Source organism: Heloderma suspectum, chromosome 16 (genome assembly GCF_057233095.1).
Source record: "Heloderma suspectum isolate Gila_16-S chromosome 16, 16-S_ref, whole genome shotgun sequence".
Classification (NCBI taxonomy): Eukaryota; Metazoa; Chordata; class Lepidosauria; order Squamata; family Helodermatidae; genus Heloderma; species Heloderma suspectum.
In genome coordinates this window covers 3,449,781-3,467,964 of record NC_139473.1, presented here as the reverse complement: position 1 = coordinate 3,467,964, position 18,184 = coordinate 3,449,781, and the positions used below count along the sequence as shown (strand labels likewise).

General features: G+C 50.0%; 2 protein-coding genes across 8 annotated transcripts in view; one reads left to right on the top strand and one right to left on the bottom strand.

Moving 5' to 3' along the window:
• The window catches only part of NCOR1 (nuclear receptor corepressor 1), a 110,976-nt gene extending 97,043 nt beyond the window's left edge, over positions 1–13,933 (top strand). For 4 of the 5 annotated variants that reach the window (XM_084822532.1, XM_084822530.1, XM_084822531.1 and 1 more), the window contains exons 41-47: positions 614–831; positions 1,870–2,007; positions 2,628–2,770; positions 4,699–4,752; positions 6,125–6,346; positions 8,557–8,739; positions 9,982–13,933. In XM_084822532.1, coding sequence (XP_084678658.1) covers positions 614–831; positions 1,870–2,007; positions 2,628–2,770; positions 4,699–4,752; positions 6,125–6,346; positions 8,557–8,739; positions 9,982–10,169 — 1,146 coding nt within the window. In that variant the 3' untranslated portion in view covers positions 10,170–13,933. Of the gene's footprint in view, positions 1–613; positions 832–1,869; positions 2,008–2,627; positions 2,771–4,698; positions 4,753–6,124; positions 6,347–7,379; positions 8,314–8,556; positions 8,740–9,981 lie in introns of those variants that run through there. The other variant, XM_084822533.1, reaches the window with a different exon arrangement.
• Positions 10,271–18,184, bottom strand: part of TTC19 (tetratricopeptide repeat domain 19) — a 12,856-nt gene continuing 4,942 nt past the window's right edge. For all 3 annotated transcript variants that reach the window (XM_084822535.1, XM_084822534.1, XM_084822537.1), the window contains 5 exons: positions 17,619–17,680; positions 17,119–17,213; positions 16,190–16,344; positions 15,529–15,691; positions 10,271–14,649 (listed from right to left, as the gene is read on the bottom strand). In XM_084822535.1, the coding sequence (XP_084678661.1) occupies positions 14,474–14,649; positions 15,529–15,691; positions 16,190–16,344; positions 17,119–17,213; positions 17,619–17,680 (651 nt within the window). In that variant the 3' untranslated portion in view covers positions 10,271–14,473. The remainder of the gene's footprint in view (positions 14,650–15,528; positions 15,692–16,189; positions 16,345–17,118; positions 17,214–17,618; positions 17,681–18,184) is intronic.

Below are 18,184 nucleotides of genomic sequence, written 5' to 3'. Positions count from 1 at the left end.
ATGCATTCAACAGTGTGAAAAATGCACACAAAAAGATGCGTACTTTTGAAAAATGTGCACAAATACACTCTAATCAGCGGGAGAAGAGTGTGTACATTTCAAAGATGCACACAACTGATGTGTACATTTGGGAAAATACGCACAACGATGCACTCTTCATGCGAGAAGAAAAAAGCAAAGCTCACAATCTGATACGGACTTGTGTCTTCAAGATGGAACTCGGTGGATTTCAGGAAGCCCCAGTTTTGCTGATTTGCACCTCCTTAGCTGAAGGAAAAAAGGGGGTGGGGCCAAAACTAAATACTTACACCATATTTACTAAGAACTAATACTAAAACACCAGCATGTTTTACATTAAAGCTTCTGCTGCACGTAAACTTGGGAGAGGCATTTCAACCGCTTAGAATGGGGGGTGGAACTGCACAAAAGCCAGGAAATCAAATGATCAAGGTGTGGGGGGTCTCCTGGGGAACCCTTCATGGCAGGATCGAGACCTCAGGTGGGTCAGATTTGGTTCCCAGGCCTCAGGCGCTGCACCCCTCAAGTAGACAGTGCTGACCTGACTGGGTATGTTTTGTTTTTCCTGTTTCCCCTCCATGCCCCCGCCCCCCAGCAAATCATCACTCAGGATTTTGCCCGCAATCAAGCATCTTCGCAGGCCTCCCTCCAGACCCCCACAAGCACATTCCAGAACTCTGCTCCGACTTCCATCACAGCGACAAGCCGGGTGAAGGCTTCCAACCGCTACAGCCCCGACATGCAGTCCGCCCCCCACCAGCGCCTGGGGGCCCGCGTGTCCCCCGAAAACCTCTCTGACAAAAGCAGGGGAAGGTACCGTTTTGAGCGGAGATGCGCCGTTTTTGCTGGGTTCACAGCTCATGGTTTATTGAATGCCCTCCCGGATTGGGAAGGAGTTTGTTCTCTGACACACTCACTCACGCCCTCTAGAACTGCTCCTGGCTCTTGTTGCTTGCTGGGCTCATCAGGGACCATCTGGTAGTCCTGACTATGAAGGACCACCGATCTGTTTCCAGCCTCTTTATTTAAAACCATTCGTGCCCTGCCCTTCCTATGGCTTCAAGGTGGCTCTCAATGAAACGTGCGCGAAAAGCCTCCGGCGCTAATGAAACCAACTAGTCCACTGTAACAAAAATCCATTTCGGACCCACCCCAAATGTCCAGCTCCCCCTTGTCCTCAGTCTTCCTGGACAGGTTGTGCTTGCACTCTCTTCCCTGCCAGAGGCCTGGAGAGCCGGCCAGCCTGTCCCTTGGCTCTGGAGGCCAGCGGTGACACTCAAGACGAGTGTCTCCTCAGCTTGACTAAGATCCAGAATAGAGCATAGGGCCGTCTGCTTCCTCCCCTGCACAGCTCCTTGGCTTCACGCTAACCAGGGTTCCCATTCAATCAGCTTTCCCCAACCTGGTGCTCTCCAGATCTGCAACTCATTCCCAGCCAGCATGGCCACTGGCTTTAATAGGGGATTTGACAAATGCATGGAGGATAAATGTCAGTGCCTCTGTATACCAGTTGCTGAGGAAGAGTGTGCCGCTGTCCTTGTGTCCTGCAAGTGGGCTTCCAATCTGGGCACCTGGTTGGCCACTGTGCAGACAGAATGCCAGGCTAGGGAGGTCTTTGGTGGTCTGATCCAGCACAGCTCTTATTCTGTCCTTAAGATGGCAGTGAAGTTGTTGGTTGAATGCCTCCAAAGAAGAAAATTCCACGATTCTCCTTCTGTCAGCCTTTTAACCAGATCACTGCAATTTAAGAACCCCTGGCGGGCGGGGAAGCGTGTCCGTGTGTTTTTAATTTGGCCTGCGTTGGCCGAAGCCTGCCAGCTGTTTAACGCGCTCTTCTGCTGCCGCCTCTAGGCTTGGGAAGTCCCCTGAGAGAAGCCACGTCTCCTCCGAGTCTTACGAGCCGATCTCTCCGCCCCAGGCCCCAACCACACATGAGAAGCAAGACAGCCTCTTGTTACTCTCCCAAAGATCCGAGCCTTCGGAACAGAGGTACGCTGTTGTGCGCGTGTATTCATTCATTCACCCAGCAGCGGGGTTCAAAAGTAACGCCGTCCCGTGTGACATAGAGGTGGGGCACGCAGTCGTCCAAGGTACTTCTAGACAATCCAGAAAGCTCCAGGAATAGGAGCATGGCCAGCTCAGAATACTCCAGATATCCTGCCAGCGGTGGGTTTGGGGAGGGGGACACTTCCAGTAGCAGCCAGGAACACCCCCCGCCCCCGCAGTACACTTCACTTTTTGCCTGCCGAGATCTGTAAAGAGGTCCCTAGAAGCCTGCCAAAGCCACCGCCTGCCGTTTGAGCCTTTTTAATTTTCCTTTTCATATGTTTGGGGTGGTTGGCGGACTTTCTCTCATTTGCCTGCTAAAGCCGCTCTGGACGTTGCTGATAATGCTGACGATAAAGTTTTTAAATGATTCAAATATTGCCTCGGCTGCCTTTGCTGGAAAGGTGGCTTCGTACATGTTTTTTTAAACGTTAAAATGCGTGCATGCGTGTTCTTTTGAAATCAAGGCGGAGGGCTGGCGAGCCCCCCTCCCTCACGTTCTCTCCCTCTCTTTCGCCTGTGTGTCGTCTAATTCTTCCCCGGAATGCCTTGGATCTTGGCAGGACGGACTCTCGTTCCCCGGGGAGCATGAGCTACCTGCCATCCTTCTTCACCAAGCTTGAGAGCACCTCGCCGATGGTGAAGTCCAAGAAGCAGGAGATATTTCGAAAGTTGAACTCCTGCGGTGGAGGCGACTCTGACATGGGTAAGAGGGGGGTTGCCTTCTGTTACTTTCCCCCCACTCCCCCCCGCCGCCGCCTTCTTGATTTACCAAAGTAACTCCCAAACATGGGAGCTGTTGGCATGTCCCGAGGGAATACATGAATTCAGGGGTGCAGAATCCAGGATTCCCCCAGATGGCCCCGCCCGCTCTCCCCCAACCCTTTGGCGGCCCACCGGCTTCTGTGTTTCCCCCATTCTGAAAGGTCGAAATGCCTCTCAGAAGGCTCAGCAACTGGCAATGAGAGCTTCAAGTTAAAACGTGAGGCAACCGTCAGGGTGCCACAAGAAATGAATCTGAGCACAATCCCAGGGGTTGTGCCTGCGATGCTTGGAAGCCCCCCCCCCCCCCCCCGAACCCGGAGGCGCAGGAAAAGTGGCGGAGGTGATCTTCGCCTCTGCATCTTCCCGCCCTGCATTTTCACTAGATGGGCTTTTTTGCCCATCTAGCAAAAGTGTTTCGGAGGGGGAGGGAAAGAGGATCCTGGCCTCTCCAGTCTCTTCCTGTCCCTGCCCACCGAAACGCCCCCTTCTTCCTTTCTCTGGGGTTGTGTTCCTGTTCTCGGAGAGCAGCTGGCGCGGTTCTTTCCGTGCCAGCTGCAAGGGGGGGAGGTTAGTGGTCAGAGCGCCATTTCCCAGCTCCAACCATGGAGCTAGGAATCTGAAATACCCTACAGCCTCTCAGACGCTGTCTGGGGGCCAGAGGATTGCTCCCTTACTTAAGGAACTACAATGCGTAATCCAGCACTCAGCCCCAGAAAAGGCTGCATGTTGCATCTCTGCATCGTCTACTGCAGGGGTGTCAAACCTCTTTCAGCCCATGGGCCAAATTCGATTTTGGAGAAGCTCTCAGGGGCTGTGTTCCAGTGGTGTGTGAGACCAAAAATAATAGCATCTTGTAGCTTCAAGCTCTTACTGGCAGCACCTAAGCCTTAGGAGAGGCATTTCAGCCTTTCAGCACAGGAAGCCGCCAAGCGATTGGCAGTCAGGGGAAAGGGGGTATGGCCATTGGGGAAAACGTAAAGGGACGGATTTGGCCCACAGGCCTGAGGGTTCATCACCCCGCAATCTACTGGCTCTGGGCTGGCCTCTGGGGATGGGGGTGTTATTTGGCTGCATCCTTGCTGTGAGTGCGATCTGGATAATTCAGTCGCTTCCAGTGCCAAGCTGCGTCAGGCTTGCCTGCCTTCGGGGGGCGCCGTCCGTTGTGTCACAGTCTGAGCAGTTGCTCTGAGGTTTGTCTCCTCCTGATCAGATTCCACAGAAACCCAGGTTCCTGTGAGGCCAGGGTACCTTTTACTCTCCGATCTATACCCTTTTGGGGGTATAAATGTGGAATGTGCCTCCATTCTTAATTCAGCTTTTAAAAAAGAACCATGTGCCTCAGCTACTTTGGGAAATCCTTATAAAATGGGGAGGTTCGGGACAGTCAAGGTATGGGATGGTTTGTAAAGAGGCCTGCCCTTACAAATGTTATGGACGTGGCAGCAGGTTAATACCTGTTCTTCAGCGTACTATCTTAAATACAAAGAACCCTGGGGGGGCGGTGCTAATTGGGATGGGATGAGATCTAGACTGTGCGAGCTATTTGCAGAGCATTTTTTTATAAATCATGAGGACTAGAAGCTTAATTGAGAGCTTAATCTGTTTCCCAAAGTAGATATACTGATCAGACCCCAGATAAATGACAAAGTTCACGGTGCAGTTATAGGACATGCAGAGATCTGCCAGTGCAAATGTACCAAGGGGGCGTAACTGTCCTGTTGGGTTTTTATTCCTACAGAATCTGAATTATTTAGGAATGAGAGAATCTCATGTGGGTGACGGTGCTTCTTTAAATGTGGCTGCTTTGGGGGGTTGTTTCCTTAAGGCTAACTGGAACGGGTGTCTGTTTATTTTTCTCTCTGGTAACAGCTACTGCTCAGCCGGGGACAGAAATCTTTAACTTGCCAGCAGTCACTACTTCAGGTAAGCGTTCCTGAAACTATCGAGGAACTCCAGTTTGGCCCAGTTCCTTATGAGAGCCTTGCGCTCCTATTGTGCGAGAGAACGCTCTGCCACGGAGAGAGTGGTAAAACTGGAGAGTTTAAGACAGCATTCAGTGAACATTTGAAGAAACATTTGATCCCAAATACAGTGTGTGTAGGGGATGGGGGATAGGTGGGTGCTGGTGGGGGGGACCCAGAAGTGAAATGAAGCCCACATGATGAGGACTAGAATCTTAATTGATGCAACTAAGAGTTCACATTTCCCCCGAAAGTGGAAACAATGACTGGACCGCAGTCCAGCAAATGGCTCTTTGCATGGGAAATTGTGATGTCGTCCCCTGCGCGGTTTGACCTTTATCTCAGCTTATCACAAGGCCTGGATAAGCGTGAAGGGCAGTCGCTCCTTGTCTCTGATCACTTCAGAAATCAAAAGCCACTTGGATAATACAAACCTGAAAGCTCTGCGGAACGGTTCCAGGTTTGCAAACCTACAAAGTTCTTGATTCCCAAGGAACCCGTTGATGCAGAGCTTTGGGAAGAGGTTGGACCAGCCACCGCCGGGGCCCTCAGAGCAATGTACAATAATATCCAATAAAATCACAATGCCGTAAAGATGAAATAAACAAAACTAGAACATTCTTTTAAAAACCCCAAAGCAAATGCCATTTTTGAAAGCCAAGGGCTGGCTGCAATGATACAGTTTTCACTCCTTGCCTGACCTCTCTTGGGAGGGGCTCCTACAATTGAGATAGCCCATTCTTGTCCTCTCTTGGTGGTGGGATGTGCAACAGCGCCCCACCACTGACCCTTTGCCTTTCAGCATGTTTCCTGGGTTGTCTGCGGCTTACCAGGCCTGCAGAAGACATGCAGGAACCAGTAAGCAGACAAAATGGCCGTTTCAGAACCCCGATGAGAAACCATAACCACCAGGAAAGGGTTCCTGAAGGCTTGAAGGCCAGGGCCTGGCCTGGAGGATTTCACGCACCGTGCTGATCAGACTGGCATACAGTGCTGTCTTTAGCCTCCTTTATCCCTGTCCTTTTTTTATACACATATGTAACGGCCTCCCGTTGTGCATGTTACGAGCCTCCCCCCGCCCAGGGTACAGTCGGTCCCGCGGTAACGCCCGGCTGCTCACATGACCGACGATGCTTCTTTCTGCTGTTTCAGAGTTTGTTGGCTAAAGCATGTGGAGCTTTGCATCCACTGTTCTCACCTTCCGGCTCTCTCTCCCTCTTTCTCCGTCTCTCCTTTAAAAAATCCTTTCACCACGGCCACCTTGGCCATCCTCGCTATGGTGGGTTCGCCGCCTCCTCATCTTCCCTGCTTCCCCCCTCATGTCTCCTTCCCAGGTCCGGTCAGTGCGAGGGGTCATTCCTTCGCAGACCCTGCCAGCAACCTGGGTCTGGAGGACATCATTCGCAAAGCACTGATGGGCAACTTTGACGACAAAGGGGAGGACCATGGCCTCGTCATGGCCCAGCCCATGGGGCTGGTGCCCGGTGGCCCCAACTCTGCACTGCCAGCAAACAGCGAAACCCGGAGGGAAGAAGCAAACCCGTCCCCCAACCCAGGTAAGGAGGCTTGTGGAGGGTTTGAGTCCAGTTTGGGAGTTGCACGCCAAAACATCTGGAGGACCACACGTTGCCCACTCCCACTTTATGCTTTCCTCAGTACTGAGCTGTATATATTTTCTAAATTTCAGTGCTACATGAATGTTTAGTCATTTACATATTCATCCTTCCCCATGTTTGTTTTTTAAACCCACAAACCAGTAGCAAAAGTGCTTCAAGGATTCAGTGGGAGGGGGAAGAGATGTGTCGGTGACATCACAGGCGCTGATCAGTCAGTGCTTTCTGTGGCCCACTTTTCCCCATTTATACAGAGGTCCTATTTAAAAGGTGCAGGACAGCCTGGTTTTCTTTTCTTTTGTTTTTCCAGAGCTTGCCCTGGACCCAGGGTGGAGGTAGAGAGGTACTCTTGTACTGAATGCAGCACGGGTGCTTCTAAATTAGCCCTGAGGTTAATAAAATGTGATGTCCACCTTTCTCATTAGTCTGGGCTTCAGCGTTTCACCCTTTTTCGAGTGCTTAAAGCAGGCTGTGGTATACCACAGTGGAAAACAATACCGCTTGGTTCTGAAGACTCTCCCAACTCCAATCTTTCCTTTGGTTCTAGAGCTAGTATCATGTAGTGCAGGGGTGTCGAACCTCTGTCAGTCTGAGGGCCGGAGTCCATTTCAGAGAAGCTCTTGGGGGCTGCATTCCCATTTTTGGCAGGGCCAAAAATAGCAGCCTATTTTGGCTTCAAGCTCTTCCTGCCAGAAGCTGAGCCTTAGGAGAGGCATTTCAGCTTTTTAGAATGGGGAAAAAACCTGTGGCAACACCACGGAACAATTGGTGGTCATTTGTGTGTGTGCATGCATGGGGGGGTGTGCGGGGGGACCAGCGAGAGGGAATGGCACAAATTATGACAAGAAACAGGAGAGAAAATATTCTCGAGTGCCTGAAAATGCTTTAATAAACCTTGATGAGTTTCAGAAAGAGTTTTCTTTCCTCGGCGAACATTTTGAACAATCTTACCGGTTCTCCCTCTGTTTCTGTTTAGGGGTGAGGCCTTCTGGGGAACCCCAGAGAGAAGGACCCCAGGTGGGCCAAATACAGCCCCCAAGGTTCAGCACCTGTAGTGTAGTGGCCAAGACTGTGACCCGGCTGTGCCAGGAAGCCCAGAGCTCAAATCTCACCCCAGCCTGGGACTCAACCAGACCAGCCTTCCCTAGCCTGGTGCCCTCCGGATGCGTTGGAGGGTCCCTGGTTGGAGCAGGCTCACCGAGATGACCTCACAGGAGACTCACCAAGATGACCTCACAGGCCTCTCTCAGCCTGTCTGCAATAGACAATGCTGACCTTACAAGCATGTCGTAAAAACCACTGGGGCACCAACACATGTGAAGAACTTCCAGACAAAGAAATTCTTTGTTCTTTTTCTAGGAAGGTCTACTGTCCCCTCACCCCCCGGGCCAGCCCAATATCCAGTGGTTGCCTGCGTGTGGAGCATCCTCACCACACCACCCCCCACCCTCCTTCGACATTTTATTTATTTATTTATTTGTTTGTTTGTTTCTATACCACCTCATAGCCAAAGCTCTCTGGGTGGCTTACAAAAATTAGAAACCATCAAAATACATTATAGAAAGTGTAAAACCGTTTACATAAAAATGTATAAATAGACAGCACATACACAGGCAACATGTATCTAAACCATCAACCAAAGACAATCCAGGACCTGATTTAAAACTCATCCTGTGCTGCCAAATGTATGAGAGAAAAGGATGGTCTTCACCTGGCACTGAAAAGATAACAGTGTTGGTGCCAGGCAGGCCTCATTGGGAAGATCATTCCATAATTGGGGGGCCCCCACCGAGAAGGCCCTCCCCCTTGTACCGCCTTCTGAGCCTCTCTTGGAGGGGGTGCCCAGAGGAGGGCCTCAGATGCTGATCGTGGAGTACGGGTAGGTTTATGTCAGGAGAGGCGCTCCGTCACATATCGCGGCCCCGATTGTGTAAGGCTTTATAGGTTTGATGGAATCTTATTTTTTAATAGTATCTGTAGCCCAAGGTTATCTCTTAAAATTTGTCCCCCTCTTGGGCTCACAGAGCAGCTTTTGCGTGCAGAAATTTGGAGCCAGTGTCAGGGGGCGAAGGAGACAGGTTCTGGATCAAGGCATGATACACGAGCACGCACACAGAGCCTTGTGCAGCCTGATCTCCTCCTTCCCTTTCCAGGTGGGGGCATCAGCAAACAGAAGCTGATGGGGAAATCCGGCAGCCGGAAGTCCAAGTCGCCCATTCCCGGGCAAGGTTACCTAGGGACAGAGCGGCCCTCATCGGTCTCTTCGGTGCATTCGGAAGGGGACTACCACAGGCAGACGCCGGTGTGGTCGTGGGAGGACCGGCCCTCCTCAACAGGCAAGTGCGACGGGGGGGGGGGGGGGGCACTTCAAATGAGCAGCACGCCGTGCAGATCTGGATGGTGGTGATTGTTTTAAAAAGGGTAGCCTGCTCTTCTTCCCAAGCACCCAGTGGAAATTATAACCAAACCAAAAGCACAGTAAAAATAGAATTCCAAATGACACCCACATGCCTGTATCTACACACGACATGCTGGGAGTTGTAGGACTCTTTTTCAGCCTGAACACACACCCTAAGAGAGCTCTTGTGCTTCCAAATTACAATTATTATTCAATGCAAGACCACTTTTATTTACAATGCAGAGACATTTTTATTCAGACAGGCCTTCAGCATAGAAGCTGATCTGCTGGTGAGAGGCTTTAAATTGATGCTGCTTATTTCTTTGTTGTGTTTTTATGCTATGTTTTAATTGAGGTTTTGTTTCGATTTGTTTTTTATTGTTACTGGATTTTTAAAAAATTGTTATTGTTTTATCGCTCTACTGTTTTTGCCATTCTTTGGCCGAAAGGCTAGAATTATCCAGAGAGCCTCAGCTATTGGGCAATATAGAAATGTAAATTAATAAACATTAAGAACATAAGCACCCTGCTGGATCAGACCAAGGGTCCATCTAGTCCAGCATTCTGTTCACACAGTGGCCAACCTACTGCCTACAAATAAGACATAAATGCAACAAGCACCCTCCCACCCACATTCCCCAGCAACCCATGTACACAGCCATATTACCTCTAATAGCGGAGGTAGCATATAGCCATCAAACCTCACAGCCTTTGATAGCTTTCTCCTCCAGGAATTTGCACAGTCCCCTTTTATCTTGAAAGAAAAGTTAACTAAATAAATCTCCTTTTCAAGCCATCCAGAGCTGTGGCCGTTGCTTCATCCCATGGAAGCAAATTCCACCGTTCAACTATGCGCTGTGTGAAGAAGTAGCAACTGAATAAAACCGTTTTCTCGTGCATCTGCTCCGGGCTCTGCCAATCCGTGGTCGGGCTTGCTAAGAGCGCTTTTGTCCCAGCTCCGAATTACACTTTTCCTGCTCTTGTTTGCACACTCTGAGCCCTGCCTGTCTGCGGTTGGGGCTCGGAGGACACAAACGAAAGCCTCCGAGGAAAGCTCCCCCCACCCCCACCTTGGAAAGGGGCTGGTCTGAAAGGGGAGGCGAGTTGTGAGACATGCGCGCATGGCCGGGATCACGAGGAAGATGTCTGAACGATATTGTTGGTTCTTTTATTCCATTAGGATCCACGCAGTTTCCGTACAACCCTCTGACAATGCGCATGCTTAGCAGCACGCCTCCCACCTCGATGGCCTCCGCCCCGCCGTCCGTTGGCCAGGCTGCCTCTCATCAGCCCAACCGGATATGGGAGCGTGAGCCCGCCCCTCTCCTCTCGGCACAATACGAGACTCTTTCGGACAGTGACGACTGAACCAGAGGACAAAGAGCGCCCTTTGTGTTTTGTTTTTAAACCACAAGCAAACCGACAAGCGAAATGGGGGGTTGGGATGCCTGCTGTGATTTTTGGTCGGGTGTTTGTTCCTTTTAAATGTCCCCAAAGACTTTCGCAGAGAGAAGGGGCCCTTGAGATGAAGAAGTTACTGGAACCTGGGGTTTGGGGGTTTTTTTTGGTGTGAATCCAGTCAAAAGGCTCTTTTCTACATGAGGCGCCCTGAAGATAAATATGTAAAGAGGTGTTTTTTTTTTAAGAAAGAGGACATATTCCTGAGTGACATCTTTATTTGTAAAGAGAACCATCGCATAATGTCTCTTTAAAAAAAAAAGGATCATTCTTCTGTAAATAGAGTAACCTTTCTGCCGTGTTCCCCTCCCCGTCCTCCAAAACACCCCTTTGCTATCTGGTGTACTTTTGTTCAAATCATTGCATAAACGTTTTGGGGTCATTTTATAATATTTTTTAAAGCATTTTCTCAATGTAGAATGTTGGTGATCTTTACAGTGCAACCCAGCGGGAACAACTCTTGCACCCCTTGAAATGAATGGGAGATGTGCAAGGGTGCATCTCCCATTCGTTTCAAGGGGCGCATGCGCAAGACGCTCCCGCTGGGTTGCGCCCCTTAGTCACTCTGCACATAGCATCCTTGTAGACAGCGTTACTGCCCAGGGGTGGCTGTGCTCCTTTTCACCTCATTCTAGGTGCATTTCTTTTCTTTTTTAATTACTCTGTGGTTGTCAAAAGACCTTGTGGAAAGCATTTTTATTTTTTAGAAACTGACCCCTTAATGAATTCTGTACATTTTTAAGCCACCTCTGGTCTGCCAGGTCAACGAGAACATTTTAACGATTCTGCCATGCTGTAAATTTTCCCCAAACAGTTGGTTTTGTTCAGCAACATCGTGAAAATGCTATTGCATGGGTACATATTGGTGCAGTCTCTCTCACACACCACAACACACACGACCAGCATTCCTCGCTCAACCATAGCGAGCGTGACTGGTTCTTGCTACCGAGAAATTCTCACATCCCTCCACACCCAATGATCTCTTGCTTCAACTTCCACTGCTGTCTTGAAAACCACATTTTGCTCTTCACCAGGCAGCCGTCGTAAATTGTTTCCCAGAACCAAACGGCCCTGGATCCGTTCTCACCTTTCTTCCAGCAAGAAAAATATGCTGTAATCCTCCAGTTTGCAAATTTGTCAAGTCTTTGCAGAGAGTTCATCAGTTCCCTTCTGTTGCTCTTGCTACAGCCAAGGTGAAATGACGCAGCATTAACTTGCATGTACCTCTCCAAAGTCGATTTTTTGTATTTTATTTTTCCACCCACCATCTAATTTGGATGCCGGTACGCCTCTTGACCTACGGTCCCCTCCTAGATTTAAAAGTACTTAATGATGGACTAAGAAGCCGCCTTAAAGCACTGGACTCTGCTGGCGTCTTGGGCCAGGGTGGCCTTTGGGGACTAAACAGGAAAACCGCACTTATGGGTGAATCGAAACTGAAAAGGTCGCACTTATGGATGAACGAAAAACCAAAGCAGCCAATTCTGGGAAGACCTTTTTGTTGTGGTGAAGCTGCTGTGCTGCGTGTGTTTGTCTGAGCCGGGAAACAAGTGTCCAGACTTGCTTCAGAGACGAGGGTAAAGGTTAGGAAAGGATCAGAGTCGGCCTCGAGTAGCAGTTTCCATATGCTAGCTGCGGCAAATGTGTGCAGCGCTTCTTGGCCGTAAAAGAAAAGCTTGGAGTCTCCATACGCTCCAGGTGCTTCAACCCTTTTCTAAAAAGATGCTGTCTTCATTTCGCATCTTGGATGGTGCAAAGTTGCTAAAGAACTCCCTTTGGCAGTTGCACCACTGAGATGGCGGGAGTGTCACGCTGCTTTTCAATCTACACTCTTTTGCTTTTCTTTTTTAAAGCTGCCTGTGTATACTGAGGATCTGAGCTTCTCTGGAGAAAGGGCCGTTTTTCCTTCTTCCGCAAGCAGCTGCCTTTGTTTTAGCAAGACCCTCTATATTACTCCGAATCCAGCAAGTGTGACAAACTGGAGTCTGTGTTTGCAATATCGTCTGCACAAGAAACCAAAATTTGTTGGCGGCTTCCATTGTGGATCTGTCTTGTTTTTGCCCATTGGGTGTCGTTGCTCAATGGATGCTGTTTTTTATTATTGTGGTTGGGGAGGCGGTCCCAATTTTTTTTAAAGCTAATTATCAGCAGCGCCCAGAGCCGAAGTGGAAATTTGAGAGAGATTTTAAGAGGTTCAGAAAACTTTATTACGGCATGTTCTCATGCAGGAAGGTGTCAATCATTGTATCCAAAATACCTTAACATGGTTTGAGGTTTGTTATATATATTATACATATATATATATATATATATTTGATTTCTGATCACTGGTTGTTTTTTGTTCATCTTCTGTTCAGCAATTTTGTGCAAAAACACAAACCTTAATTTTGGGGTGGCGTGGGGGAGCAACTCAATGCCCATGTGTCATGAAACTTTCCTCTTTTATTCACACCCATGTCTTGAGTAAGATGGTGACTTCTGCAATTCAGACCAATCAAATAAAAGGGGATTGATCAGTACTCCCACGATGCTTTTTGTGATCTGTCTTGTTTCTGGCTGGCGGAAAATGAAGGATGGCCGGGTGGGAGTAGAGCTTTGAAGGCCACGAGCCAGCATGATCGTAAACACACCACCTGCTCTCTTCACTGTGGTTATATCGAGAATAAGCCAGAGGGAGGCTCCTCCTTTCTTGCCTTTGTGGAGCTGGTTCTAAGCGGTTGAATCCTCTTCTCTGTGCCAGGCCAGAAGACAACTGACCAGGTGACTAGGCTGCAGCAGCTTGTCCCTTCTGCAGATGAGTGGCATCTCTAGACCCCCGACCAAACCTGACCCCCTCCACTTCTCACAGAGGCCCTCTCCTGGCTTCTTTTTCTAGTTTGGGGGTGGGGATGTGTCACAGGTTGGGCATCAATAGGCAGAGAGGGACCAGGCAGGGAGGGTGGTGGTGGTCAGGGGAGGATCTGGTGCTTCAGCAAGATGTTTCAGCCCCATTAGCTGCCCTATCCAGCCCAGGATAACGCAGGAAGCTGCTTTGTCCAGAGTCTATCTAGCCCAGTATTCTCTCCAGCCTTCCCAACCTGGCACCCTCCAGATGTTCTAGAATGTAAGCATCATGGGACAGATCCCTGTCCTCGTTCTTGAAAAAGCAGTACGTACATGGCTGTGGCTTGCTGGGAGTTGTAGGCCAACGCAGCTTGACAGCACCAAGTTGGGGAAGGCTGCTCTATGCTTATTGTAGCTCTCATGGTCCCTGCCCCAGAATCTGTTTTAGATGGGGAACGGTATGTAAATGCTTTAAATAAATGCACCAACTGGTGAGAGCAATGGCTCTGGGGGGTCGGGGGGGGGGAGGCGTTCAGGCAGGATTTTTTTCCCAGCCCTACCTGGAGATGCCAACTTCAGACCTTCTGTATGCAAAACATATGCTTTACCACTGAGCTATATATAGCCCCTGCCCAGGAATAAACTAGTTACAACGTGTTCCTCAACAGCACTAGTGTAGCAGCTAGAACACTGGACTGGGAGTCGGGAGATCCGGGTTCTAGTCCCCACTTGGCCATGGAAGCTCACTGGGTGACTTTGGGCCAGTCACAGACTCTCAGCCCAACCCACCTCACAGGGTTGTTGTGAGGATAAAATGGAGAGGAGGAGGATTATGTATGTATGCCACCTTGGGTTCCTTGGAGGAAAAAAGGCGGGATATAAATGTAATAAATAAAAAATAAATAGATGGCAAACACGTAGGAGTACTTGCAGGGAAGCAACTCTGTTTCCCCTCCCCCTGCCCTCCTCAACAGAAAAACAGCGGTGCAGCACAGCAACTGGTTTCCCCTTTGCAGAGAAAGTGCCGGCCCTCAAAGTGACGCGGGGAAACGCACCCGGGGAAAAACCAACTGTCGTCCCTTTGCCGCGAACATCTCACACTTTATTGGCTGCCATGCTCGGAACTCTCACTTCTTGCCACCATTCTTTTCGAGTACAATGGCTACTTGAGAACCCTGGTCTGCTCCCACCGTGCATCGCTCAACCAGGCTCAGCCCGCCAGGGCTCTGCGCCAACCTCCGCTTCGAGCTGGGCCAGACGCCTCGGAGACCAACGGTTGTCCTGTGTTCACTGCGGCACCTTGCAGCACAAAAAGGGCACCCCACAGTTCCAAACCCTTCGCGGTAAAAATCCTACCACTTTATGCAAAGGCACAGCAGGTGGTACGGCCCTCACTTGCCACCGGATCCCCCTCTGTTCTGCACAACATCTGCCAATTTCGACTGCTTCCTCCTCCTGGCAAGTTCAGCCAGCTCTTTCCGGATGTATCGGGCGGAAGCGGCGTCGCCAGTTTTCTCCGCCTGCTTCAGGGCTTCTTTGTATGCTTCCTTGGCCTGAGAATAATCTTCTGTATTTGTGGAGGGAGAGAAGAAACACAGAGAGAAAGGGGACTGCGTTAATGCCCAGCCTTGAGATATTCTTTAATTATATAGTGCCATTTATGTACATAGTGCTTTACCAAGAACAAGGCCAGGTCTCTGCCCTGAGAGGCTTACATTCTCGAAACAGACACGATGAGGGTGGGAAGAAGGCTTAGTTATGGTGAAGCAACACAGTTATTACAGGCATACTGATTGGGCTTGGTTCATACAGCAGAGAGGAGCAAATTCTAGGAGGAGGAGAGTGGAGATTCCCTCTGTCAAATGCACAGAGAAGGAAACCGAGATGGATGGATCTCCGTGTGGTTGAGGGCCTGGCCATTAAGGCCTTGGACTCAAATCCATTCCGTGCAGCTGCCACAGGCCAGCGTCCTGCCTGGCAGGCATCGTGCTAGCACAAAGCAAGTAATGCTCCTCATGGGAAATGGATTAATTTGCTTTTAGCCCTATGGTAACAGAAGCCAAGAAGCTGCAGCAGCCTTCCCCAACTCTGTGCTCTCCAGAGGTGCTGGACTCCACAATGCCCCTGTGGTATGCTGGTCCCAATCTGGGCCTGCAGATTTCCCAAGACGGCGGCATCCTCTTTCCCCCAGCCGCTGATCGTGGTGGTGGGTTCCCGGCTTGTGTCATTTCCCCCTCCTTTTTAAAAAGCTGAAATGCCTCTCTGAAGGCTGAATGACTGGCAGGAAGAGCTTCAAGCTAAAACAGGCTGGCATTTGGGGGGCTTTTGGCCCCAGCGACCTATGGAATTTGACCCTCAGGCTGAAAGAGGTTCGACGCCCCGCTTTACCCCACGTCTACCACTTCCCCCGCTGAATGCCAACGGAGCCCCCAGCCTGTTGGTCTACCTTTATGCATGAGGATCCCAGCTAAGTTGTTCAACACGATGTGGGCCCCTGGGTGCTCGGTCCGCTGGGCCAGTTCCGATGCTCTCCTCACCCAGGTGTAGGCCTCCTCGTAGAGCCCCTGTGCGTCCAGAGCTGTTGCCAAGTCGTTCATCAGGACCACAGTCTGTGCCAGAGAACAAAATATCAAAGCAAGAAGGAGCATCTACTGTCAAAAGCGGCCGAACTTCCCAGAGAGCAATGTCTGGTCTGAGACCCATTTCAACCATGGATCCACTTGCATGTCGGGATTTACGTACCTATTACATTTCGATATACCGCCCAATTGGCGCATGGGCGACTCTCCCACATTCAAATTCTTTCAACCTCAAGTTCTTTCTGTCCCAAATAGGGGTCTCCTCCAGATGTTTTGGACTCTAGCTCCCATCAACCCCAGGCAGCATGGCCGTGGGTCAGGGATGATGGGCACTGCAGTCCAAAACATCTGGAATGCACCTACCCATGCTACCTCATTCTTTTTAAAAAACTGGTTAAACCCAGTACCCTCAACATGCGAAGCAGAGGCTATACCAGCCAGCTACAGTCCCCACATTTGAGCTTAGCATGCAGGGGAAAACATTCTCCCCATTGCCTGCAAAACTGACCATTTCCTCACCGTCCTCACCTGGGGGTGCATCTCCCCTTGAACCTCCGTTGAGATCTGCAGGGCCTGCTCGTACATCCTCTGTGCCATGGCTGCCTGCTTGTGGGCCAGCAGATAGCGAGCGTAAGCATCGAGGCTCATCCCGAGAAGGAGGCGCGTGTCTGTCCTCTCTTCCTCTGGGAGCAAGAGGGGAAGAGCATCGTCAAATCCCTACTAGGTGAGCTTGAGCCAGGTGCGATCTCTCCGCCCTCGCAGGCTCGTTTTTGATGACAAAATAAAGGAGGAGTTCTTTACTGTGTTAGAGGTGGGCAGACCACAGGCTTTCAAGACCTACTTTATCTTTCCCTAACCCCAACTAGAGCTAGGTGCAAAAGAATGACTTGGGAAGGTGGGGAACAAGGGTTCCTCTGAGCATGTACTCAGCCCAGGAATTTCTCTTCAGGATCAGAACTGGAGCTCCTCCCACACAAATCTACTTACTCCTGTTTCTCTCCTCAGCCCAAAGCTTTCTGGATTTTAGCAGCCCAGTTAAGGAAGGGAGAATAAAGGCATTTTGTTTTCGCTGTTTCTGAACAATTGGGAGTTAGAAATCTTGGGCAATCTACTGCCGATCACCCAGAAATCTACCAGTAGATTTTGATCTACTGTCTGCCCAGCCCTAACATACACCACCTTGTTCCTTGGAGGAAGGGTGGGAAAAAAAAAAGTAAATAAATGCTGCATTGGCTCCTTTCCTACCCAGTTCCATAATTTATCCTGTTTTCAGTTGTGGCAGTTGTTGGGACCAGAGCAGAGGTAAGTAACTTTGTAGTCCAGATGTTTTGGACTACAAAACCCATTGGCCCCAGCTAGCATGGCCACTGATTGGGGATTATGGGAGTTGTAGTCCAAAGCATCCGGAGAGCGCCAGGTTGTCTGCCCCGCTGGCAAGTGCCAAGGATTTCCTGTACCTGATAACACGTCAGCAGGCGCACCCTTCTGCTCAGCCATCTTCTCCTCCAGGGTCAGAATGCAAAATTCATAGCCAGCCAAGGCCAGCTTGTCCCTGCTCAACAAAAAAACAGGGCAAGCCCCATCACAATCCAAAGAGGGGGAGGTGAACAGTGCCCTTTTTTTTTTTAGCACAGCCCCCCCTACCCCAGGAGAAAAACACCCTAAGGATTTCTTCTATTTTAGGTGTAGATCTGGGCATGTTTGTGCCTCTAAAATGCCAACAGGATGGAGCATGCGGCCTGCTGGCGGAAGAAAAGCAAATCTATAATGGTCTGCATGAGAAACATAGTTTGGATCCCACAGCATTATTTGTGCATCTCTCTACATACGCCCCATGAAATGGTGAAGATGCATCGATTACTCCCGAAAGCGCTGTGTCTGCAAGTCAGCAGATACTGAGTGGCGGATGTAGGCACACGCCCCCGCTCTGGGAAGGCGCAGAGAGGGCAAAACGTACTGATCCTGTGCAGCGTAGATACTGGCCAGCTTGAGGGACATCTCGATGATGGCGTTGTCATCCTAGAGGACAAGATGAGAGAGGGAAAAAGAGAGAGTGGTGGGTGGACAGCATGACCTGACCCCGCCAGGATTGTGCCCCCTGTGTGGGGGCAATCGGGGCATGGGGTTAAGTGTAAGCGAAGGAGCGGCGCAGGGAGGCGCGGTGGGGAGAGAAGCCTCAAGGACTGAACCAAAGATCTAACAGGCTCAAAGAAAGCTACAGACTCCCCACTGAGGGACAGGGCTCTGTGTGTGTGTGTATGTGTGTGTATGTATATATATATATATATATACACACACACACACACACACACACACACACACACACTCTGCAGTTGAACAAAAAGCGCCACGGTTGCCTTATCTGACATTTCTTTTTCTGCTGGTTCTTTCTTCCACAAGTATCCTCAGCTCAGAGGTTTTGCCACAAAGGTCCCTAAAGCTTATGGATCAGGACTACGTTGCCTTAAAACAGCCTTCCCATTCCTGGTTCTCTCCAGGTGCGTTGGACTACAAAACCCAGCG